The 25,651-nt window shown below is 52.3% G+C and overlaps 3 protein-coding genes across 3 annotated transcripts; all 3 read left to right on the top strand.

The window, feature by feature from the left end:
- Window positions 1–611: 611 nt before the first annotated feature.
- On the top strand, window positions 612–8,196 carry VDBG_08382 (HC-toxin synthetase; the record flags this gene model as incomplete). Its single annotated transcript, XM_003001291.1, has 3 exons — window positions 612–2,231; window positions 2,302–5,524; window positions 5,672–8,196. The coding sequence occupies 3 exons, from the start codon at window positions 612–614 to the stop codon at window positions 8,194–8,196; spliced, it is 7,368 nt and encodes a 2,455-aa protein (XP_003001337.1).
- Window positions 8,197–10,350: 2,154 nt separating this feature from the next.
- Window positions 10,351–15,996, top strand: VDBG_08381 (HC-toxin synthetase; the record flags this gene model as incomplete). Its single annotated transcript, XM_003001290.1, has 1 exon — window positions 10,351–15,996. One exon carries the CDS (start codon window positions 10,351–10,353, stop codon window positions 15,994–15,996), a length of 5,646 nt encoding a protein of 1,881 aa, XP_003001336.1.
- A 278-nt stretch (window positions 15,997–16,274) lies between these two features.
- On the top strand, window positions 16,275–25,308 carry VDBG_08380 (HC-toxin synthetase; the record flags this gene model as incomplete). The annotated part of the gene is made up of 5 exons (XM_003001289.1): window positions 16,275–18,323; window positions 18,397–19,067; window positions 19,212–20,568; window positions 20,638–24,238; window positions 24,347–25,308. The coding sequence occupies 5 exons, from the start codon at window positions 16,275–16,277 to the stop codon at window positions 25,306–25,308; spliced, it is 8,640 nt and encodes a 2,879-aa protein (XP_003001335.1).
- Window positions 25,309–25,651: the final 343 nt, after the last annotated feature.

Below are 25,651 nucleotides of genomic sequence, written 5' to 3'. Positions count from 1 at the left end.
GTACACCGACGAGTACAATCAATGACAATCAAGAGCTGAGAGACGAAATAACGCGTATTGGGACAGGTGCCGGTACTTGCACATGGGTGGTTGATCCCAATAACCATCACCGTCTTGTGCCGGTCGGTGGAATTGGCGAGCTGCTCGTCGAGGGTCCCACGGTTGGCAAGGGGTACCTGGGCAACCCAGAAAAGACAGCTGCCTCTTTCATTGACGCGCCGGCCTGGCTACGACGCGGTTGCGGCCGAGCGATTCCTGGTCGAGCCAGTAAACTTTATAAGACAGGGGACCTTGTTCGTTACAGTGAGAGCGGGGTGCTGACCTACATCGGCCGCAATGACTCGCAAGTCAAACTCAGAGGTCAAAGGCTCGAACTACGAGAGATTGAGCATCACTCTGTCGCATGCTTTCCGGGTGCAAAGGAGGTGGTTGCTGAGGTTGTCTATCCTAGAGATGACCACGCTGGAGCCACCCTCGCGGCTTTTGTGGTGCTTGATAAAGCCGAAAGCCATGACACAGTGAGTGTCCCGTCTCCAGAAGGCGGGCCTGCCCATTTGATTTCAGTGCCTGCTTCTGTAGAGGACCGGCTTGCCGAGCGTGTGCCCAGCTATATGGTGCCCAGCGTCTGGGTCATCATGACTGAGCTGCCTCTTACTGAAAATGGCAAGGTTGACCGGAAGGCCCTGCGGAAGGTTGGATCTTCGTTTTCGAGATCGCAACTCGCCCTTCTCGACCATGCTGCGGGGTTACAACGAAGACACCCGACTACCGAAGCCGAACTCGGCCTTGCTCAGCTTTTCGCCCGCGTACTCAATATCGACACTGCTTCAATTGGCATTGATGATAGCTTTCTCCGGATCGGAGGCGACTCCATCACGGCTATGCAGATCTCTGCAGAGGCCAGAGCGAGAGGCCTCAACATATCGACGGCGGCTATTCTCCGCCACAAGACTATTACTGCCATACTGGACTCAACCAGAGACTCCGAGCCGTTCATATTCGTGGAAGAAGCTAGGCATCGGGAAACGCCCGCGATTCCTGACAGGCAGAATGTCGGATCCAAATATTGTGACTTCGATGCTTTTCAAGCGCAGATTCTTCCGCAAATCGATACCACTTTGCGACCCGAAGATGTGGAAGACATGTTCCCATGCTCGCCGATGCAAGAAGCCATGCTGATCAGCCAGGCAAAAGATTCCAAGATGTACCGTACGCGGATGGATCTTGAACTTCTTTTGCCGACCGACTGCAACTCACTTGATGAGGCTCAGTTGCAGTGGGCATGGAAAGAAGTCGTAAAGCGTCATGCGTTACTGCGCGCTATTCTGGTAAACCACATACCAGGTAGCAGCGGCATGATGCACGTTATTCTAAAGAATCCTGAGGTCGGGATGTCGATTAGAAGAAACACCAGTAGAACCACCTTGTACGAGGCCCTCGAGGACGATATTGTCAGCTACCGTCACTGCGGGCTTCAGCACCACGTAACACTATACCAGCTGGACAGTGGCAACCCACATCTATTGCTGGATCTCAACCATGTCATCGCAGATGGCCACTCCACCAGCATCATGATCCGAGAACTCCAAGATTATTACAATCACGGTAAAACACAATCTTCGCCACAGAGCTACCACGAGTACATATCCTTTCTTAAGAGCAGAGGTCTGGATGAGGGACTCGAGTACTGGACCAAGTTCCTCGCTGGCGTAGAACAGTGCTATTTCCCCGAGCTCGTCAGCGAAGACATGAGACATTGTCCCTCTCGCGAAATGATAACGGTAGCCGACATTGACACTGACCGCATGCGGGCATTTTGCGCCAGCTGGGAGCTGACACCAGCCATCCTTATCCAGGTGGCATGGGCAACTGTCCTGAAGTCATACACCGGGATGCAGCGACCGTCATTTGGTGTAATTTGTTCCGGCAGAGACCACCCAATCGACCATGTTGATGGGATCTTTGGTCCTCTGATCGGTATGGTCACAGCCTCCATTTCGCTTGAAAACGATCACGATGTCCAAGAGGTACTGACAACGGCGCAATCGAATTATCTGACGGCGCTATCTCATCAGACGGTGCCACTTGCAGCTGTGCACAGCGCACTGGGATTAGGATCATCTGCACTGTTCAACAGCATCTTGTCTTTCCAGAAAAACGAAAATTATGTTGCAGAAGTGAATGAGGCTGGTTTGAAGATGAAAATTGTGGATGGTTTCGACCCCAACGACGTGAGCCCCCTTCCCCTCTGACTAGCTCAATCTCGAGAGAACAGAATATCTCGATACTGACAGCCCGCAGTATGCTGTGTCTGTTCGGATTGTTGACACCACCAACGAAATAAAGATCTTCATTGATCATGCTGGGGTACTGCAGAAGTCTCAAAGCCTTTGGCTCGGCCAGTGCTTCAGCACCGCTTTGACTACGATTATGGACAACGTCCAGGGCATCGTCTCTCAGCTCGACCTACTGGACAATCATAGTCTGCAACAACTTTGGACGTGGAACAAGGACGTACCATCGTCTATCAATGCATGCACACATCATCTCGTTGAGAGGCAGGCTAAGGAAACTCCAGACCACAAAGCAATTGAGTCGTGGGACGGAAGTTTAACTTTCTCTGATTTGAATAAGCAAGCAAACACTCTCGCTCACTACCTGATATCGCTGGGAGTTAGTTCAGGCATCATTGTGCCAATATGCTTCGACAAGTCGCTGTGGGTTGTCATCACTATGTTGGCTGTTCTCAAGACCGGGGCTGCGTTTGTGCCGCTTGACCCATCACAGGCGCCGGAACGTCGAGAGCTGGTGCTCCAGCAGGTCGATGCGCACCTTATCCTGACTTCGGAACAATTTTCCGGGATATTCTATGGGGAAAGTTATTCCTCGTTTGCGGTGACAGCTGCTTCCATACGTCGCCTATCATCAAGCCATAGAGGCAAAGAAACCCCAGTCGTCCAAGTCGATCCCTCCTCCACCATGTACTGCCTGTTTACATCCGGCAGTACGGGTGTTCCCAAGGGGGTCATTCTACCCCACCAAGCCGTGAGCACCAGTTGTACCCACCATGGCAGACGCATCCACTTCAGCACGAGTACAAGAACATTGCAGTTCTCGGCGTATACTTTCGACGCTTGCATCATGGAAATCTTCACCACTCTGATGTTTGGCGGTTGCATTTGCATCCCTTCGCCTTCAGAAAGGTTGGACAACATCGCCAGAGCCATCCAGGCTATGGGTGTTAACTTGTTGTTCGCAACACCGACGGTCGCAAGACTGATAAACTCTGAGGAGGTTCCATCACTACGTACCATCATTATTGGTGGGGAGATGTGCTCCTCTGCCGACTATGCAAGATGGCACCACCTCGAAGTGGTCATGCAGGCCTACGGTCCTACTGAATGTGCCATTTTCTGCACTCTAAATGACGAAAGTTCTCAAACAGCATACAGGAATTGTATTGGCCACGCTGTAGGAACGATAGGGTGGCTGGTTGATCCAGGAGATGAGAGTAAGCTTGCGCCAATCGGCGCTGTGGGCGAACTGGTTGTAGAGGGCTCTCAACTGGCTGGAGGCTATCTCCATGATGAGGCTCGTACCACAAGCTCCTTCATTTTGAACCCTCCCTGGCTCCTACGTGGGTCTCTATCAGCCCCAGGACGCGAGGGTCGGCTGTACAAGACGGGTGACTTGGTGCGATATGTTGGGGATCAAGGCCACATGTCCTACGTTGGCAGGATAGATGCCCAAGTGAAACTTCACGGCCAACGCATGGAGTTGGCTGAGACGGAGCATCACATGATGGCATGCGTGCCAGGAATTCTCCAAGCTGCAGCCGAGGTTGCTAGACCGGGAGGCAAAGGCGCGGGGCCAGCCCTTGTCGGATTCCTTGTCCTGGACGATCGAGACAGGTCCACACATCCTCTTCCCGCACAAGATGACAGCCCCGAGACCAGTATCAGGGGCTCCACCAGCGTTCATCACCTGGCAGCTTCGATTGAAGATGATCTGGCCAACAGACTACCGAGTTACATGATTCCAACCATCTGGTTCACAATCAGTCAGCTCCCTATGGGAAACTCTGGCAAGACAGACCGGAAAAGGTTAAGGAGTATTGTGTCGTCCTTCACCGTCGCCGAACTTGCTGGCCTTAAGCGAAGCGGACCAAATCGTGAAGTGACCACATCACAAGAGAAACAAGTTCAACGCCTATGGGCCCGAGTGTTGCAGCTGGAAGAGTCGACCATCGGCCCCGACGACAGTTTCTTCCGGCTAGGGGGTGACTCAATCTCTGCTATGAAGCTAGTCAGCGAAGCCAGGAAAGATGGAGTCACGCTTTCTGTTGCACAAGTCTTCCAGCAACCGAAGCTTCAGCAACTTGCGCAGCAAGTTGGCTCAAGCTCCGATTTTGACGCTGTATCACCTGGTGTCCGAAGCTTCTCTCTGTTACATGGCATTATAGACATTCAGAAGTGCAGAGAACAGGCTGCTGAGCTGTGTGGGTTACATGTACAAAACATTCAAGACATATACCCCTGCACGCCACTGCAGGCAGGTCTCATGGCTCTCACATCGAAGCAGGCTGGAAGTTACATCTTACAGACTGTTGTGGAACTCCCTGCCGAAATCGACATACGACGCTTCAAAAACGCGTGGGAGAGGACCGTAAATCATAGTTCGATCTTGCGCACCAGAATCGTTCAGTGCGATGGCACCGGTCTTGTTCAGGTTGTCTCGTGCAAAAGTCAGATTGAATGGAAAGTGTCGAAGAACCTGGAACTCCATCTTCGGGATGACAAGTTGATTGCCATGGGCTTGGGAGAACCACTTTCCCGCTTCGCACTCATACATGAAGCCTCGACGGAAAAGACTCTGTTCAGCTGGTCAGTTCATCATTCGCTTTATGATGGAGCATCAATGCCACTCGTCTTATCACTTGTCAAGGAGTTCTACAACGGGGGCAGCCCGCCGCCCCAGGCGGAGTTCAACATGTTTGTCAAGTACACTCAAGGCTTGAACAAGGAGGATGCCACCGAGTTCTGGAATTCAGCTCTGGATCACGTGGAGGGCCAGCCCTTCCCATCCGTTCCCAGCAATCTTCATATTGTCAATGCTGACACAACGCTGGAGAGATCATTGTCTATCGCTCCTTCTGTCAGCGTGGACTTCACAATGTCGACAATCATCAGAGCCGCATGGGCTTTGACAGTCTGCCGGAATACCGCCACAAAAGATGTTATATTCGGGGCTACCCTGTCCGGCCGCAATGCTTCTGTGCCGGAGATCGACAGCATGATCGGTCCAACTATTACAACCGTACCTATAGTTGCCCGTGTTTTTGATGGATTCTCTGTTTCAGACTTTCTGAGTCAGCTCCAGCGCGACGCCACCGCCATGATTCCATTTGAACAGACAGGTCTCCAGAATATTGCCAAGATAAGTGCGAACACCCGGCTTGCTTGCAATTTCCAGACTCTGCTTGTCGTTCAGCCACCGGCCTCCAGTTTACCAAGCCAAGAGCTTGGTGTGTGGCGAGAGATTCCCCAGACAGAAGAATTCACGACATACGCTATTACACTGATTTGTCAACTCAGATTTGACGGCTGTTTGGATATACGATGCAGCTTCGACTCGAAGGTTGTTACCTTACCTCGGATGGAAAGAATACTAGAGTACTTCATCAGTGCCATCGAACAATTGTCAACAACAGACCTCTCTCAAGATATTGCCGAGTTTCTTGGTCCCGACAGTGCAGACCTCGATCGAATCTGGTCCTGGAATAGCACTGTTCCTGACACTGTTGATCTTTGTGTCCATGACCTGATCGCCAGCCAGGCACTTTCGAGACCTGATGCTCAAGCAGTCTGTGCTCACGATGGAGAGCTCACTTTCGCTCAGCTCGACGATCTTGCAACGAAGGCCGCTCATCGTCTCATCGTGGCCGGTATGGGAATCGAGACTTTGATACCATTGTACTTCGAGAAGTCACTATGGACCATCGTTGCCATGGTCGCTGTTCTTAAAGCAGGGGGCGCGTTTGTACCTCTTGATCCCAACCAGCCAGCTTCTCGGGCGGCAGACGTTCTGAAGCAGATCAGCGCACGGTTGATTCTCACATCCCAAAGTCTTCAGTCAACAGACTTCGGTGTCGAAATCGATATCATCACCGTCGGTCCGGGCCTACTCAGAGACGACAAGGGGCTCACTGATGATCTGCCTTCAGTTCCATCCAGCTCCGCTGCCTATGTGATATTCACATCAGGCAGCACAGGCACACCCAAGGGCGTAGTGCTCGAACACCGAGCCACTAGCAGCGGGTGCCACTATCATGGTACCAAAGTTGGCCTTGACCATGACTCTCGAGTATTGCAATTCGCATCATATACCTTCGATGCCTCGGTCTTCGAGATAATTACAGCTCTCGTATTTGGTGGCTGTGTCTGTGTGCCATCCGAGGCACAGCGTTTTGATGGCTTGGCGCAGGCCATGGAGGCCATGCGTGTCAATGTTGCATTACTCACGCCATCAATCGCGAGACATCTTGAGCCTGATGCTGTCCCATCGTTGCAAGTCATTCTGTTGGGCGGAGAGGCGTCAGCTGCGGATGATTACGCCAGATGGATGGCAAGCACCCGGGTCTTAAACCTGTACGGCCCCACAGAAGCCACAGTCATCTGCGCCGCCGTCGAAGTCACAGTAGATGCTCCAATCCACGGCAGTATCGGAACGGCAACAGGTTCGGCCAGCTGGATCGTCGACCCACGAGATCCAGGGACGCTTCTGCCTATAGGCGCTACGGGAGAACTTCTTGTGGAGGGTCCCATCCTAGCGCGAGGCTATATCAATGACGCCGAGAAGACCAGAGCAGCCTTCATTGATGGTCCGTCATGGTTGGCGAAGGGGGTTGAACATATCCCAGGTCGACATGGTCGACTTTACCGGACCGGTGACCTCGTTCAATACGCAGAGGATGGTAGTCTTGTATACGTCGGTCGTCAAGATGCCCAAGTCAAAATTCGCGGCATGCGCGTCGAACTGGCCGAGATTGAGCATCATGCTGCGGCCTGTGTCCCGGAGGCAGAGCAGCTCATTGCCGACATCATTAGGCCTGCGAATGAAAGAAACGTTAGCATGCTTGCTCTCTTTGCCGTCATTGATCACAACAACCGCCATCACTTACTTCTAGACGAAGGGGCGGCGTCGGAAAGCGACGGGTTCGAAATATGCTGTCGTTCAATACCCATCTCATTGGAACAGTCTTTACTAGAAAGACTACCGACTCACATGGTACCAGGTATCTTGTTCGTCCTAGATCGTCTTCCTCTCAACATGGCCGGCAAGACAGACCGGAATAAATTACGCGAAATTGGCTCGTCTCTATCCAACACCCAGTCCCCGTCCCTTCTCACACGGCCAAGGCGCGACATGTCAGAGCCGGAAGCAAAAATGCATGCCATTTGGGCACGGACATTGAACATCGAATTCTCCACCTTTGATATTGACGATAGCTTTATTCGCATCGGTGGCGATTCAATTACTGCCATGCAGGTATCATCGACAGCTAGAACGCAAGGGATGAACATCTCGACAGCGGATATTCTCCAGCACAAGAGCATCAGTGCAATTGTTCAAGCTTGGAGCTCGCGCTCGCTAAACGGGGAGGAAAAGTCAAGCCAGATCTTGACTTCGCTTCAACGCGCGAAAGACGCAGTTAACGGTGGACAATCATTCCCCCTCAGCCCGATCCAGCAACTCTTCTTTCTACACCAGAAAGACCCCAATGTGCCTTTCAATCAGTGCATTTTACTTCAGCCACGTGAAGCCATTGGATTCAAGGGTCTACAGGACGCTTTCGACACCTTAGTCGATGTACACTCTGTTCTCCGTACCGAGTTCCAGGTATCAGCAACAGGAGCTTGGCAACAACGAATACGACCTAATGCTTCCGGGAAGGCCCCGAAATCCTTCAGTATTTCCCATGATCGTATCACAAACCTGAGCGAGATTTCAGCTCTCATCTCAAACCGACAGAAGTTACTCAACATCAAGGAAGGCCATCTAGTAGTAGCTGGATTAGTCGATGTCGGCGAAGCTCGATTAGTCTTCATCAGTATACACCATTTGGTCGTAGATCTTGTCTCCTGGAGAATCATCCTTGAGGATCTGGAGTTGTTGCTCTGTGGACCAGTCCTCTGACGGCGCCTCCGGTTCCATTTGAGGCTTGGACCATTTACAGGCAGACTACTCCATGAACCACCTTGCTCAAAAACTGGTGGTACCCTTCGAGCTGGAGCCACCTCAACATTCTTATTGGGGACATGAGAGCCGCTCGCCGGGCACGACAACGACAAAAGGCTTTGCTCTTGATCAGGGTGTAAGCTGTGCCCTGCTGGGCAACTCCAATGACGCTTTTGGCACCAAGCCCACAGATCTCATGCTCTCGTCTCTTCTCTACGCATTCGGGCTAGCATTCAAAGACAGAGAGCTTCCAACGATCTTCAATGAAAGCCATGGCCGCGAAACCTGGGATACTAGCATTGATCTTTCGAGGTCAGTCGGCTGGTTTACAACACTTTACCCTGTTCAAGTCCGGCCATTACAGCCCGGCCTCCTGGGCTTTGTTCGGAGTGTGAAAGACTGCGTCAGGAACATCCCGCAATCGGGTTTCCAGTTTTTTACGTCAAAATTCCAAAATAACAAGGCAGCCAAAGATTTTGCAGCCTCATTTCCAGTGGAAATTATGTTCAACTATAGCGGTAGGATTCAGCAGCTGGAGCGCAAAGATGCGTTCTTCAAAAACGTGTCGATCCCGGAGGACAAGTCTACACAACCAACCAAATTCAATCGGCACGCGTTATTCGATGTACTCATCGACGTCACGGACGAATGCCTACGCGTTTCCTTCATTTATGACGACGGTGTGGCCGCGAGACACGGCCAAAAAATTCAAAAGTGGATCAGTGAGTGTCAGGCAGCCTTGGAGGAGCTGGGGACAAGGCTTCCTTTAGAGTCGCAGCAATTCACTTTGACGGATATCCCGGGAGCATTTGACTCGTATGAGAGCATCATCGAGTTACAGGATAACATCCTGCCAGCACTTACAATCAATACTGTGAACGACATCGAAGACATCTTCCCCTGTGCTCCTACACAGGAGGGAATACTAATTAGCCAGGCTAAGGATACGCGAAGCTACCGCTCCCGAGTCAATATCAAGGTAGAAGCTCAACCGGGCTCTGCTGTTGACGTTTCGAAACTTTGTAAGGCATGGACAGCGGTTGTGAAGCGTCACACACTCCTTCGGGCTGCCATCATTGACAGTTTTCCTGGCACTGGCCGGACCACGCACATCATTCTCAAGGATCCCGCCCTCGAGATCGACATGCACAACGACTCGACGGCAGAGGCAGCAGCTTTGGCCCTGAGCCAAGGTACAGATCCGAGAAAATGGCACCTACAACATCATGTCAGCCTTCACAGAGTCGATTCTCGGAAAATATATGTTATTCTTGAAATCAACCACGCCATCGTGGACGGTTATTCAATTGGCCTGTTACTCGCAGATCTCCAAGCGGCTTACGATGGCATCCTGCCACTTACTCCGGCACCATCCTATCGCAATTTTGTCGATCACGTCTGTCGACAGCCGGTCGATGACAGCTGCACCTTTTGGAGAACCCTCCTCTCTAGTGCAAAACCATGCTTATTTCCCTCCTTGGGAGACAACTTGAATGCCGTCACTATTGGCCTTCAACAGGATTCGACAAGGATAGTTATTCCAGACATCAACACGCAGCAGATTCGATCTTTCTGTGTGCTGCACGAAGTGACGCCCGCGTCTATCATCCAGACCGCCTGGGCCATGGTTTTAAGCCACTACACTGGCTCTGATGCGCCGAGCTTCGGGGTTCTCTGTTCGGGACGTGACCTACCCATCAATGGTGTCGAGCTTATTTTTGGTCCACTCATTAGCATGCTAGTTTGTCATGTTGACCTTGCAAACAAGACACAAAGCTTAGTGGATACTGTAAAGATCGTGCAAGAGGGGTACTCGAGGAGCCTGCCTCACCAGAGTGTTCCACTTGCTACTATCCATCACTCTCTTGGCTTGGATGCGACTGTTGCACTGTTCGATACCGTCGTCTCGTTCCAAAAGTCCAGTAGCACGGTGGGGCAGCACTGTCAACATGAAGTTAAGTTCATTGTCGAAGACGGCATTGATCCATCAGAGGTAGGTCGGATCAGAGGCACAGCTCAGTGGTGTGTGACCAGCTTGCTAATCTCCTCTGCTTCTTCTAGTATGCTATCTCTATCCAGGCGGTAGATAGCACCGAAGGGGTGCGTGTGATTATGGACTATCGCCTTGATCTTTCCGTCACCCAGGCAAACCAGCTCGCTCGCTGTTTCAGTGCCGCCATTGCTTCTATTGTTACACCTGCAACCGATTTGGCCATTGCAAGGCAAATCCAGGACGTCGATCTCCTTGACAACTCAACATGGGCTCAAATCTGGAATTGGAACAAAGACCTCCCCCATCTGGTTGAAAAGTCCATCCAAGAACTCGTCGCGCATCAAGTTGAGGTGCAGCCAACAAGACCCGCGGTCTGCGCATGGGATGGCGAGTTGTCCTACGCCGAACTTGACAACATCAGCACACGACTGGCTTGGCATTTGGTGATCAATTTGGATGTACAGCCAGGCATCTCCTTAATCCCTGTCTGTTTCGAAAAATCCATGTGGATTGTCGTTACAATCATGGCAGTGCTCAAAGCTGGTGCGGCATTTGTGCCTATCGATCCAACACAAGCTCCCGAGCGTCGGGAGAAGTTGCTTGGCGAACTCGATGCTAAACTGGTCCTCACATCGACAAAATATTCACAAATTCCCTTCGGCGAAGGCCGCGCCGTCGTCTCAATTGACCGGATAATGCTTAACCAGTTGGCAGATCAAACGATCGCGGATGTAACCCTTACGAACTGTGACCGAGACGCGCCATGCTACGTACTCTTTACGTCAGGTAGCACGGGTTTGCCAAAAGGAGTCACACTGCAACATCAAGCTGTGGCCACAAGCTGCTATCATCATGGCACAGCAATAGGGTTCTCCCAAACCTCGCGTGTTTTCCAATTCAGTGCCTACACATTCGACGCGTGCATCATGGAAATAATCACGACACTCATCTTTGGAGGTTGTGTTTGTATCCCTTCGAGCGATGACCGTATGGACGATATTCCTGGCTCACTTAGTACATTACGGGCCAACATGACTTTCCTGACGCCTACGGTGGCCAATCTCATCGACCCACGAGATGTTCCATCGCTTGAGACCATTATTCTTGGTGGCGAAGCAACCACGACCGAAGACTTTGTCCGATGGAGACATTTGAAAAGGGTGCTCAACGGGTACGGTCCAACGGAATGTACTGTGTTCTGTCTCATGAACTCTACAGAAGAGAATTACAATTTACGCGGCCGCATTGGACGCGCAGTTGGCTCGGTGAGCTGGATTGCAAACCCTGAGGACCCCACGAAGCTACTTCCGATTGGAGCAGTAGGGGAGCTGCTCATCGAAGGCCATGGCCTGGCCAAGGGATATCTCAACGACGCTGAACGAACCTCGAGATCCTTTATTGACGGTCCACGATGGCTCACCCGCGCGGGACGCTCAGGGCGGTTATACAGGACAGGCGACCTCGCACGATACGATGCGCACGGCGGCGTGATCTATCTCGGACGCGCAGATACACAGGTCAAGATTCGTGGTCAGAGAGTTGAGCTCAAGGAGATTGAGCTCCAGCTATCTGCCACTCTTCCGCAAGCGCAGCAAGTGGTTGCAGAGATCCTTTCGGAACCTGGGGAGGAGGCCAAAGCAATCTTAGCTTCATTTGTTGTCTCCACCGCCGCAGCTCATGAGAGGACAGAGGTGATCAGTTCTTTCGAAAACACACCTGATACCGACGAGCAGCTGGCGAGGCGTCTTCCCTCATATATGATACCAAGTACTTGGTTCTTCATTTCGCAGCTTCCCCTGACTACATCAGGCAAAACCGACAGACAGAAGCTGCGCAAAGTGGGTTCTGCCTACCTAAAATTGCACCCGGAATCCTTGAAAACCTCATTAAAGACTCAAAAGCGGGCTCCGGAGACAGAACATGGAAAGCTGCTACGCCAGCTCTGGGGAGATGTCCTCGGCCTGACTGCTGCCGGGATTGGCCTAGATGACGATTTCTTCCGACTTGGAGGCGACTCCATTGCCGCGATGAAACTGGCAAGTTCGGCTCGCAAAGCCGGTATAAAGATTTCTGTGGCGCAAATTTTCAAGAGCCCGGGGCTGCAGGACCTGGCCGAATTTCTCAGACTCTCTGCTGCGTCAAGATTTGACGAGACATCAGAGAAGATCGAAGTTTTGGCACCTTTCGCACTCCTTGGGAAGGCCGCAAACATTGATCAGTACCGTCAAGAAGCTGCCGATATCTGCGGCGTCGCGAGCGATGCTATCGAAGACATGTATCCTTGTACACCGATCCAAGAAGGACTTGTGTCGCAGACGATCAAGAATGCAGGAGACTATGTTTTACAGAACGTCATGGAACTGAATGACGATGTTGACATATCGCTGTACCGCCAAAGCTGGGAATGCGCCGTTTCCGCGAACCCGATTCTGCGTACAAGGATTATCCAGCACTCCAACCATGGCCTGCTCCAAGTTGTCATACGCGAGAAAATCAACTGGAGAGAAGCAAGTCACCTCCAGGAGTACCTCACAAGTGACAAGGCCGAAGGCATGGATCTTGGGTCCCCACTCGCACGATACGCTCTTGTGCACAGTGACAGTGATCGAAAGAGCTGGTTCGTTTGGACCATCCAACATTCAATCTATGACGGTGGGTCTTTGCCATTGATGAAGATTCAGACTGAGATGGCCTACCTCAAGAAGCCTTCGGCTTCGCTGCCACCTCCAAAGTTCAGCTCTTTCGTCAAGCATATTATGGACCTCAACAAGGATGAAGCAGCCCTCGGCTTCTGGAAGAAGGAACTCGCCGGGTTTGATTCTCCAGCATTCCCACCTCTTCCAAGCGCAGACCACCATGCAGTAGCCGATGCCTTAGTCGAGCGAACGTGTATGTCGCTGCCGAGAAATCTTGAATGCGGTGTCACAGTAGCCGATGCGCTTCGAGCGTCGTGGGCTCTCACAGTGAACCGCCAGACTGGCGTCGACGATGTCGTCTTTGGGATGACTTTCTCTGGCCGCAATGTTCAAATTGATCGAATCGAGGAACTTGTCGGACCGACCATAGCAACCGTCCCCGTGCGTGTTCGCATTCCTCAAGATTCTACAGTCTTCGACTATTTAGCCACCGTCAGAGACCAATCGGCGGCGATGATGCCCTATGAACAGACTGGCATGCATCAGATTGCCACCATCAGCCCAGATTCTCAGCGAGCGTGTAACTTTCAGACATTGCTTGTCATTCAGCCGGCAGAGAGCGGTTATGAAACCCATGGGGAGTCTCAGCTAGGGACTTGGCACAACAACATAAAGACGCGCGAGTTCACAACTTATGCTATCACTATCGTCTGTCAGCTTGGAAAGAGTGGAGGATTCAAGATAAGTTGCGCCTTTGATCCCAGGGTGGTCGCACCGTGGAGAATGGAACGGATTCTTGACCACTTTGTCGCTACAACACGGCGGCTTCTTGAAGCGCAGCCACATGTTACGCTGGTGGCTATCAGTGAACTGCCACAAGCAGATCTTGAAGACATCTGGGCTTGGAACGACAAGGTGCCGATGGCGGTTGAGAGGCCTATCCACAACGTTATTCGAGATCGAATGTCTCGACAGCCGGAGTCGCTTGCAGTTGATGCGTGGGACGGCAAGATGACATACGGCGAGCTGTTGGCAACTTCGGGACTGATAGCAACCCATCTTCAAAGTTTGGGAGTGGAAAAGGGCAGCATTGTGCCGTTGGCTTTCGAGAAGTCGATGTGGGCCATTGTCGCAATGATGGCTGTTCTGCAAGCATCTGCCATCTTCGTGCCACTGGATCCGACACAGGCTTCGGGTCGTCGTGAGCGGGTGCTGGAACAGACAGACGCCAAGCTCATCATTACTTCGGAGATCTATTCGGAACTGGAGATTGGCAACAGAATGTCGGCTTTGTCGGTTGGGCCAAAGCTGCTGGCCTCTTTGCAGCAAGACATCACCATGATGGGAACCGACAACGAGACAGCTGACGAGGTTGACCCAAGCTCCGGTGCCTATGTCATCTTCACCTCGGGCAGCACAGGCCAGCCTAAGGGAGTGCTCGTGTCCCACTGCGCCATCAGCTCAAGCACCTACTACCATGGATCCTTCATCGGCCTGCGCACCAGCGCCCGCTTCCTCCAGTTCGCAGCATACACATTCGATGCTTCCATTGCCGAGATCCTGACGACTCTTACCTTTGGCGGTTGTGTGTGCGTTCCGTCACAAGATGAGTTGCTTGGCGATCTTGCGGGCGCGATACAATCGTTCTCTGTCAATGTCGCTCTCCTCACCCCGTCAGTGACGAGAACGCTACGGCCCAGCGCCGTACCCACCCTGAAGACCTTGCTCTTGGGCGGAGAGGCTGTCCTACAATCCGACATTGAGTGCTGGACGCCCACTGTCGAGACTGTCATCAATCTTTATGGTCCCACAGAGTGCGCCGTCATTTGCTGTGGTGGGCGACTGGAGAAAGCCCAGGTCGCCAACAAGCTCACAGCTGGACAGCTAGGCAAGGCAATTGGGTCCGCAACCTGGATTGTTGATCCGAACAATGGCGATAAATTGATGCCCGTTGGTGCCATTGGCGAGCTTGTCATCGAAGGGCCAATCCTAGCACAGTGCTACATTGGCGACACAGAACGCACCGATGCCTCCTTCGTTCAAGATCCTGCATGGCTTGCCAACAGAAGAGGCGGCAGGGTATACAAGACTGGCGATTTGGTGCGGTACTGCCGTGATGGTAGTCTATCCTATATCGGTCGCAAGGACAATCAGGCGAAGATCCGTGGCCAGCGACTAGAGGTAGCAGAGGTCGAGTTCCATGTGCAGGCGTGCATGACCAATACCAGGCAGTTGGTTGTTGAGGTCATCACCATCGGCGACGCTCCGAACCCTGTGCTCGCTGCCTTCGCTGTCGCTGTACCTCGCGAGGCCAACCACATTGTCACTGACGATTTTGGGACGCGACTTTTTCAAGCAACAGCAGACATTGAGGAAAGTCTGTCCACAAAACTCCCTAGCTACATGATACCAACACTCTGGTTCAGCATGGACAGAATCCCGCTCAACGCGTCTGGAAAATCTGATCGGAGGAGGTTGCGCGAGCTGGGCGCTAATTGCTACTTGGCCGATGTCCTCAGCGGACAACATGACGAGAAGCGACCAAGCAAGGCAGTGCCGACGACTGAAGATGAACGCTTGCTACAGAGCGCCTGGGCGCGCGTTCTTAACATTAATTCTTCGACAATTGGACTCGACGACAGTTTCCTGCGTTTAGGGGGAGACTCCATCACAGCCATGCAGGTGTCATCCGCGCTGCGCGCATCGTCACTCCACATTCCTGTTGCCACAATTCTCAAGAAAAAAACCATCAGGCGAATCCTCGAGGCCTTGATGATCCAACAGACCGCAACATCCGTCGACCCAGCTGCGTATTCTAGCGCTATTATCGCTCGCGACAATGCGATGCCTGGCGAGCTCTTCGAGCTCAGCCCCATCCAGCAGGTCTTTTTCGGGCATCAGCTGAATCCTCACGTCCAGTTCGATCAGTGCTTCTTTCTGAGGGTCTCTTTGCCATTGAGCCACCATGAACTGCTGCAGGCGCTTGATGTCATCGTAGCAACTCACTCTATGCTGCGATCCCGCTTCCTCAAGGACTCGAATGGTTCATGCAGCAATACATCCTGCCCGAGTCCAGAAACTCGTACAGCATGCAATTTGCAGGCGATTTGGATGACGGCGGAGTGCTGAGTGCTATCGCCAATTGCCGCGCTTCTCTTGACATAGAATCAGGTCCGCTCTTTGCCGGCGTCGTGATCGACAAAGCGAGTGAACAGAATCTGTTTCTCGCAGTTCACCATCTCGTTATCGACTTGGTTTCGTGGAGAGTCATACTTCAAGATCTCGAGAACCTTCTCACAACAAAGACGGATGGAATCCCAGCCACTCTGCCATCTCCACTGATGCCCTTCTCTACTTGGTGCAAGCTCCAGGGGGTGTACGCCAAGTCTATTGCACAATGTGACAACATGCGGTTTGAGGATATTGAGGCGCCGCTGCTGTCATACTGGGGAGTCGAGGCTGCAGGTGACGAATTGCAAAAAACGACCAGCTACAGCTTCACTCTGAGCAGCGATACCACATTGGCGCTCTTCGGCAAATGCAACGACGCATACAGAACACGACCCATGGAGTTGATGATTGCGTGTCTGCTTCATGCATTCGATCAAACTTTCACGGATCGACCACTGCCCACGATTTGGAACGAGGGTCATGGCCGCGAAGTCTGGGATGACAGCTTGGATCTCTCCAGGACCTGCGGGTGGTTCACGACACTGGTCCCGGTGCAAATATCTGGGATCAAACAACAGACACTACAAGAGTTCATTCGCCGCGTGAAAGACTACATCCGTAGTATCCCGCAGAATGGGTGGTCCTACTTCGTCTCCCGCTTTGTCAATAAGGACTCGTGCGACAAGTTCATCTCAAACCTGCCCGTTGAGATCATGTTCAACTACAGCGGCGGTTATGGGCAGCTTGAACGCGGGGATTCGCTCTTCGAAAATATTACTGCCCCGGCCTCGCGAGATCTACAGACGGAAATGGCGTCAACATTTAGACGACACGCAGTCTTCGATGTTCTTGCTGGTGTCCAGCGCGGCCAACTGGCGATTAATTTCGTCTTCCCCCAGACCATAGCGTCTCGGATGAACATCGAGAGATGGATTGCTCAGTATCAGTCCACTTTGGAGTCATTGGCCTCCGAAAGCGTCATCAGTGAGAGGAGTTCCGGTGAAAAGAATATCAGTCGCCTGACCTTGTCTGACTTTCCCGGCCTGTTCGGCTCTTACGAGGCCATCGACGAATTCCATACCAATGTTCTACCAGCACTTGGCATTGACTGCATCGACGATATCGAGCATATCTACCCTGCCGCCCCAACACAAGAAGGCATTCTGATCAGTCAGGCCAAGGATCCCAAAAGCTATCATTCCCGCCTGCACATCGTGGTCTCCTCTAACGAGAGAGGTCCACCGATTGACGTCAAAAGACTGCAAGATGCGTGGCGAAGTGTCTCTCGACGACATGATCTTCTCCGCGCCGTCTTCATCCGTGAGTTCCCTGGAAACAGCCGCATCATGCAAGCTATCCTCGCCAACCCCAAATTGAGCATACACGTCCACAAAAATGCTACGGATTTAGATGTAACGCGTCTCATGCACACGCAACTGTCCCCGCACTATCAGCAATCGGGACTGCAACATCACCTTGACATGCTTCTCGTCGACGAAAGGAAGGCCAACCTCATTCTAGAGATCAATCATGCCATCATCGACGGCTACTCCACCAATATCATAGCGAGAGACTTGAAGTCTGCCTATGAGCACGCTGATGTATCGCTAACACCAAGTGTGTCGTCCTATGGGGATTTCGTCATGTCCCTCGACGGCCAGTCACGGGAAGAAGGCCTCGAGTTTTGGGCAGCAAGTCTCGCAGGAACCAAGGCGTGTCACTTCCCAGGCTTTCCAACGCATTTTGCAACGATCGGAAACGCTGCTTTGAATGATGAGCAAAAGCAGAGAGACCAAGACGAATCCACTACCGTCAAAGTCCCTCTTCTGGATACCAATCTCATCAGGCAGTTCTGCCAAGCATTAGAGATCACCCCGGCCACCGTCGTGCAGCTCGCTTGGGCAGTAGTCCTGCGATGGTACACCAACTCACTGGACACGTGCTTTGGCATATTGTGCTCTGGGCGAGATCTTCCGATCGATGGCGTTGACGAGATCTTCGGGCCGCTCATTTGCATGTTAATCTGCCGCGTTCAATTCAGCGTCGATGGCATGACAGTGGCTGAGGCGCTGGAGCAAGTGCACGCTAGCTATGTTGAAGGCCTACGATATCAGACATTTTCGTTGGCAGCAGTACACAATGCGTTGGGGCTAGGAAGCGATGCGCTTTTCAATAGCGTCGTATCATTCCAGAAAGCTGGAGGTGATGCTGAGGAGGAAATAAGTCGTGGACAGGAGGGTGGTAGTGTTCAGGTATCATTAGTCGGCGGTTATGATCCTACCGAGGTACGTTGCTGTTGCCCAAGCCAATACCTCCACTGTTACTATCTGGACAACCTTTTGCTAACAAAGAACATAGTATGGCGTCTCCGTTCGCGCAATCGACACCCCCGATGAGCTTTTTGTCTTCGTCGACTGTCAATCCGCAATGAGCGCTGGCGAAACAGATCGGATCGGACAATGCTTCAGCACAGCAATCGCGTCTATTGTAGCCAACAGCCAGTCTCCGATCAAGGAACTTGATGTATTGAGCGTGAAGGCGCGGGATCAAATCTGGCAGTGGAATCACGTTGTTCCGAGAGCATCCGACAAATGTGTCCATGACCTAATCGAGGAGATGGCACTTACTTGCTCCAATAAGGTGGGCATCAGCAGCTGGGATGGTGATCTAACATACAAGGACATCACTGAACACGCGGGTCGACTCGCGAATAGCCTTGTTGGCAGAGGCCTTGCTCAAGAAACAATCGTCCCTTTGTGCTTCGAAAAGTCGAAATGGACAGTTGTGGCAATGCTCGGCGTACTCAGAGCAGGAGGCGCTTTTGTCCTCTTGGACCCATCTCAGCCTGAAGATCGTCTTTCCAAGATTATACAACAAACGAAGGCTACGACAGGATTGTCTTCCCTGGCAAATAGCAAGCTCATGTCGAGGATGCTGACACATGTCGTGGTTGTCGCCGAGGACTCATTCTATTCGATAACATCCTCGCTCCCCGGTGACCACAAAAGGGGCAATTCGGCATCGTTGATGTACGTCATCTTCACCTCAGGTACCACAGGCGAGCCGAAGGGCACAATGATCAGCCATCGCTCATTTGCTTCCGCCATTGCCCATCAGGCCCAGCGCTCCGGTTTCTCTTCAACAACTCGCCTGTTGGACTTCGCTTCTTATAGCTTTGACGTCTCGATAAACACTCTGATGATGGTCCTCGCTTCTGGTGGTTGCGTCTGTGTGCCATCCGAAGTGGACCGCAAGAACAGTCTCACTGAGGCAATCGTCAGCTTCGGTGTCAACACCATCGATGTAACTCCTTCGGTCTGCCGCCTGCTGAACCCAAATGATATGCCACTGGTCCACACCATGATCCTCGGCGGAGAGCAGCTAAGAGCAACAGACATCGCGCATTGGCCTGGTCATGTCAAGATCCTCAACTGCTACGGTCCTTCAGAATGCACCCCAACGAGCACGATCAATGATATCCAGGGTACTTCTTTTATCACTGGAATAGGCAAGGCCGCGGGTGCTGTCGTTTGGATCGTCGACCCGATTGATCACAACGTTTTGGCCCCGCCTGGTACAGTAGGCGAATTACTTATTGAAGGCCCAATTGTTGGGCAAGGCTACCTCGGCGACCCAGAGCGCACTTCTGCTTCTTTCATCCATGATCCGGACTTCTTGCTAAGAGGTTCAGCGTCGTATCTCGGTCGTGAAGGATATCTTTACAAGACGGGCGACTTGGTGCGATACCAGAGTGACGGCAACTTAACGTACATAGGCCGCAAGGACACGCAAGTCAAGCTCCGCGGACAACGCGTCGAGCTGGAGGATGTCGAGCACCATGCCTTGGCTTCAGTTCCAGGAGCTAAAGAAGTTGTCGTGGAGGTCATCACTCCATCGGGTGAGGGTGGAGGTCAGCAGCTTCTCGCCGCATTTGTGCTTCTTATTCACCAAGACCACACCAAAAATGACGGGTTCCGAACCCAAGGAGGCGCTGGAGTGAGCGCTTTGTCTGGTACTTTGGTCATTGAAGACTCACTCAGCCAGCGGCTGCCGAACTACATGGTTCCGACGGTATGGTTCGCTATCGACGCAATGCCGTTGACGTTAGCAGGCAAAACCGATCGTCGCAAGCTGCGCGAGATCGGATCGTCCTATTCTATGGTGCAGCTGAACGCACAACGCAGCGGTAACACGGGCGACAAGCGCATTCCAACGACAGATGTTGAGAGGACACTACAGTCTCTATGGAGCCACACCTTAGGTGTCCAACTCGGACATATCGGGCTCGACGACAACTTCTTCCGTCTTGGCGGCGACTCTCTCCGGGCAATGAGCTTAGTGTCTACCGCGAGAAAGAGTGGCCTGGGGCTGTCTGTCGCCCAGATATTCGAACATCCGAGGCTAGGTGACATCGCGAATGAGCTTCTGTCAAATAAACACACGCACAAATTGTCTGGGAACGAGGGCGAACCGGAACCGTTCGCCCTGCTCTCGTGGCCCCAGGACCATTTTGATGGATTCACCGACCAGGTGGCTCCAGCTCTGCGCTGTTGAGGCCGAGTCTATGCAAGATATCTATCTACGACACCCTTGCAACAGGGCTCGATGGCGCTCTCGACGAAATTTTCAGGCGAATATATCATTCAGAATGTCATGCAGATTGCTGCTGAGACAGACTGTCACCGATTGCAGCAATCCTGGGTGGAGGCCGTGCGTCTCACTCTCATGCTGCGTACGAGGATCGTACAGCATCACGCCAGTGATCTTATGCTGCAGGTAGTTCTTCAAAGCACAGCTGTGGAGCTGGCTGGCGGGATTCAATGGCAAAGTGGAGATGACCTTGAAACTTACCTTGAATGCGACAAGACGCAGCCTATGCACCTCGGTGAGCCTTTGGTTCGTTATGCCATCATTCGGGACGATGGACAGTCCTACCTTGTGTGGACAATTCACCATGCAGTCTATGATGGACAGTCACTGCCCGCGATCCAGACACTGGTTCGCAATATCTATCACGCCCGGACGGAAGACAATCCCCTTCATCTCCCGTTCAACACATTTGTTCGCCACCTCTTGATGCTAGACGAAAGCGCCAGCAAGACCTTCTGGGGAGATTACTTTGCGGAGTACCAGTCGACTGCCTTCCCACCACTTCCATCCTCATTCCTTGAGAATACCATCAAAGCAGATGTCACAATCGGTCTTGCGATAGACCTGCCCTCCTTGGCAGACTCTAGCGTTACAATGGCGACAATCATCAGGGCTGCTTGGGCTCAGGCTATACATCACAACACCGGGTCGTCGGACATTGTCTTTGGCGCCACGCTCTCCGGACGTAATGCTCCCATCGCGGGTATCGAAGACATTATCGGCCCTACAATCGCCACTGTGCCTGTACGCATCAAGGTACCGCAACGACCTGTGCAATCCACAGTGCTACAGTTCCTGCTCGATGTGCAAGCGAAATCCACCGCCATGATACCCCACGAGCAATTCGGCTTACACAAGATTTCCAAGATCAGTGAGAATGCTCAGCAGGGATGCGAGTTCAAGACATTACTCATCATCCAGCCCCATGAGGAAGATGACAGTGCGGATCTTTCACAAGTGGAATTAGGCACCTGGCTCGAGAATGCAGCCGACACCACCAACTTTAGCACATACCCTTTAACCGTCGTCTGCAGGCTCTCATCCACTGGGAGTATGCACATAGGGTGCTCTGTTGATTCACGCGTGTTGACTCAATGGCGAGCTGAAAAGATTCTGGAACATTTTGGTTTACTCGTTCAGCAGCTTTCAAGCATGGACCTTGACCAATCAATCGAGGAGTTACACGGATTGATGCTGTCAGACAGAGAACTCATTTGGACGTGGAACGAACATGTCCCCGAGCCTGTAGACACGTGTCTGCACGACCTCATTCACCAGAGAGCTATGACGCAGCCGAATGCTCCTGCACTCTGTTGCTGGGACGGAGAGATGAGCTACTGTGAGCTGGACGCAGCCTCATCTAGCTTGGCATCGTATCTTGTCGACAACCTAGGCATCGCCGCTGGCTCCATGGTCCCATTGTGTTTCGAGAAGTCAAGATGGGCGGTTGTTTCCATGGTGGCAGTCCTCAAAGCGGGTGCTGCGTTCGTGCCGCTTGATCCTGCGCAGCCGACTGATCGCAGAGACATGGTGCTCAGGCAGGTCAACGGGTCCGTCATGCTAGCCTCAGAACATCTGGCCGGCGAAATAGACGCCAGCAGTTCTTTCAAGGCCATTGCCGTGGGACCTCAGCTTTTGGCATGTCTAGAACATACTGTCAAAAGCAAATTGGTGTCGAGGCCGGGCAGCCCTGATGGTATCGCATACATAATTTTCACTTCTGGAAGCACCGGTCTGCCAAAGGGTGTCATTATCGACAATCGCGCAATTTCGACAAGCTGTTCTTACCATGGACGTGCCATCGGGCTGACAAAAGGCTCGAGAGTGTTGCAATTCGCATCTCACGCATTCGACGCATCAATTCAAGAGGTCATCACCACGCTGATTTATGGCGGCACTGTTTGCATTCCGTCCGAGTACGACTTGCGCAACAACCTCACACACAGCATTTTTGAAATGCAGGTTAACACAGCGTATCTCACGCCCTCGGTCGCCAGGCTGATTGATGCCAGCAGCGTGCCTAATCTGAAGACGCTCATGCTGGCAGGAGAGTCATCGACGTCTCGGGACTTCTTGAACTGGTTGAGCCCGGGGCAGACACTGCTGCATGGATATGGCCCGACAGAATGCGCTGTTCTTTGTTGCGTTGCACAAGTCGGGTTCGGTGCGACTGAAGAGGTAAATCCTGCCTGCATCGGAACAGCTACTGGTGGGACAAGCTGGATTGTCGACGCTGCCGATCACAATAAATTGCTTCCTGTAGGCGCCGTTGGTGAACTTCTCATCGAAGGACATATCCTTGCGCGGTCCTATCTCCACGATCAAGCAGTCACAGACAGGGTCTTCATTGAGACGCCGTCCTGGCTCAGCCGAGGGGTCAGCAGAGATGGCCGTATCTCTGGTCGGCGAGGCAGACTGTATAAGACAGGTGATCTTGTTTCGTACAACGCCGACGGCAGCCTCAACTACATTGGACGCAAAGACTCACAGATCAAGATTCGCGGCCAACGGGTCGAACTCACGGACGTGGAAGCATCAGTAAAACAGTCATTCCAACCAGCTCTACAAGTTGTGGCCGAGATCATACAACCCGCTGGTGAGGGAGCGAATCCAGCCTTGGCAGTATTCATGGTGCTTGGAAGTGATGGTCTGGGTTCGTTGCTGAACAAGACGCAAAATGGTGTACAGATTGGGGTTCTTTCTGTCCCGATGACGGTTGAGAATCAACTCGCCGAACTGGTGCCCAGCTACATGGTGCCATCTGTGTGGTTCATTGTCGATCAGCTGCCTCTGAATACCTCCGGCAAGACGAATCGCAAAAAGTTGCGTGATATTGGCTCATCCTTTTCGGCGTCAGACCTCGCTGCCCTGAGAAGAATTGAGGGCACGCAGAAACGAAATCCTTCGACAGAAGTTGAAAAATCACTATGTGTTACTATTGGAAGGGTTCTCAACGTCAGCGAAGTCGCCATTGGCCTTGATGACAATTTCTTTCACCTTGGCGGCGATTCCATCACGGCCATGCAGCTGTCTGCTGCAGCGCGGCAGAAAGGACTAAACATCTCGGTTGAGAAAATTACTCGTTTCAAGACAGTCAGCAGGATTCTTGAAGCATGCAACGCAGACATTCAGGATATCTCGCAAAAAACGGGTTACGGACGAGACCCGATGGACGACGAGGACGACAATCTGGACCAGGCTGTCGCTCTTTCGCCGATTCAGCAAATGTTCTTCCTCCATCAGCCAAACACTAACGTTTGCTTCGATCAGTTCTTCTACCTTCAACCCCGAGCACTCATCTCACATTCTGTGCTTGAGCTTGCTCTCAACAAAATTGTCACTACCCATCCGCTCCTGCGTGCCCGGTTCAGGAAGACCGACACTGGTGTCTGGGAACAATTCATCGAATCATCTCCGGCAAAAACATTACGATGTCTTTCTCGGACATGTTCCAACTACGAGCAAGTCGCATTATCTATTCAGCATCAACGTGCCGACCTGAACATTACCAGCGGTCCATTGGTGGCCGCTGTCTTGTATGACGTAGATGGTGAGCAAACGCTCTTCATCACAATCCATCATCTTGTTGTAGATCTTGTGTCTTGGCGCATCATTCTCGGTGATCTCGAGATGCTGCTATCATCAGATGCTGCAACAGAAGTGACGCTGGCGCCGCCGACAACTTCGTTCCGAAGCTGGTCGTCTTTACAAGCCCAGCATGCCGTTGAACTTGTGGCAGCCCGGGAACAAACAAAGGCCAATCCGCCACCACGAATCTCATACTGGACCGGCGATGGGTTGACAACCCACGTAAGCCGAGACGCTGATTCGATGACTCTGGCGTTCTCACTCGATGAATCCACCACGACAGCCATTCTAGGAGCTTGCAACGAATTCCTCGGTACGAAACCCGTTGAGCTGATGATATCGGCGCTACTTTTCTCCTTCGGTCAGACATTCAGGGACAGGCCGCTGCCGACGATTTTCAACGAAGGACATGGACGAGGCACATGGGACGAAACGTTGGACATGGATCTCTCAAGAACAGTTGGGTGGTTCACCACACTGTATCCAATCCATCTGCACAACAGCGTCACCAATAGCACAGGGAAGGACAGCGCACAACAGCATACCCTGCTCGACTTTGTCGCTAACACACACGAAGCGATGGCAGCCTCTTCCTCCCCTCAAAGTGGCGCGTCGTTCTTCACCTCGCAATTCGCCACGCCAGAATCGGCACGGTCCTTCGTAAAGGGCCAACTTCCCGCTGAAATTGTCTTCAACTACGGTGGCGTCTACCAGCAGCTCGAACGCGACGATTCTTTCTTTCAAATCGTCTCGCTGGACGCCATGGCTAGCAAGCACTGTGGCGTTGGTGGCGGCAGGGATGATTGCGGGAAGAGGTCGGGCATGCTGAATATCAGCCCTCTCTCAGCGGCCGAGGCGCATAGGTATGCACTGTTTGAGGTCATCGCGGGTGTTACAAAGGGAAGGCTTGGGATTTCCGTCATTTACAGTAGGCACTTGCTGCATGGGGTCAAGATTAAGGCGTGGTTTGCCGAGTTTGAGGCAGTGATGCGAAGGATTGTCAGGGAGTTGGGCAACGCAGGGTCTGTCTAGGGATCGTCGATGACCTGGCGTGAAGCTCTTAATTTGTTTTCTTTTCCAATCATAAGACTCTTTTACTCGATTATCGACCCGCAGTGTGTTCACTGTCGATGTTGTCATTTGGTGTGTGGAGCACATAGGTTCACGACAAATGACACAGTATAAGAGCGGAGCGTCTCGGCTTCAAACTACAAAGCAATGTTTCCGTTTTGGCAGCGCTTTGTGATCTTTCGCTATTTTTCGTCAGTATTTCTCAGCATTTGGTTCGTGGAGCATTGAGGCATTTGGAACGTTTGAGGCAGGGAATGGTGTGACGACGAGTGGAATTGTCGGGTTTCTGAGAAAGCGAGGCCTA

This window comes from Verticillium alfalfae, genomic scaffold, assembly GCF_000150825.1.
Source record: "Verticillium alfalfae VaMs.102 supercont1.12 genomic scaffold, whole genome shotgun sequence".
In the NCBI taxonomy this organism is placed as follows: Eukaryota; Fungi; Ascomycota; class Sordariomycetes; order Glomerellales; family Plectosphaerellaceae; genus Verticillium; species Verticillium alfalfae.
The sequence above is the reverse complement of the archived record's forward strand: the minus strand, read 5'-3'. Positions and strand labels throughout refer to the sequence as shown.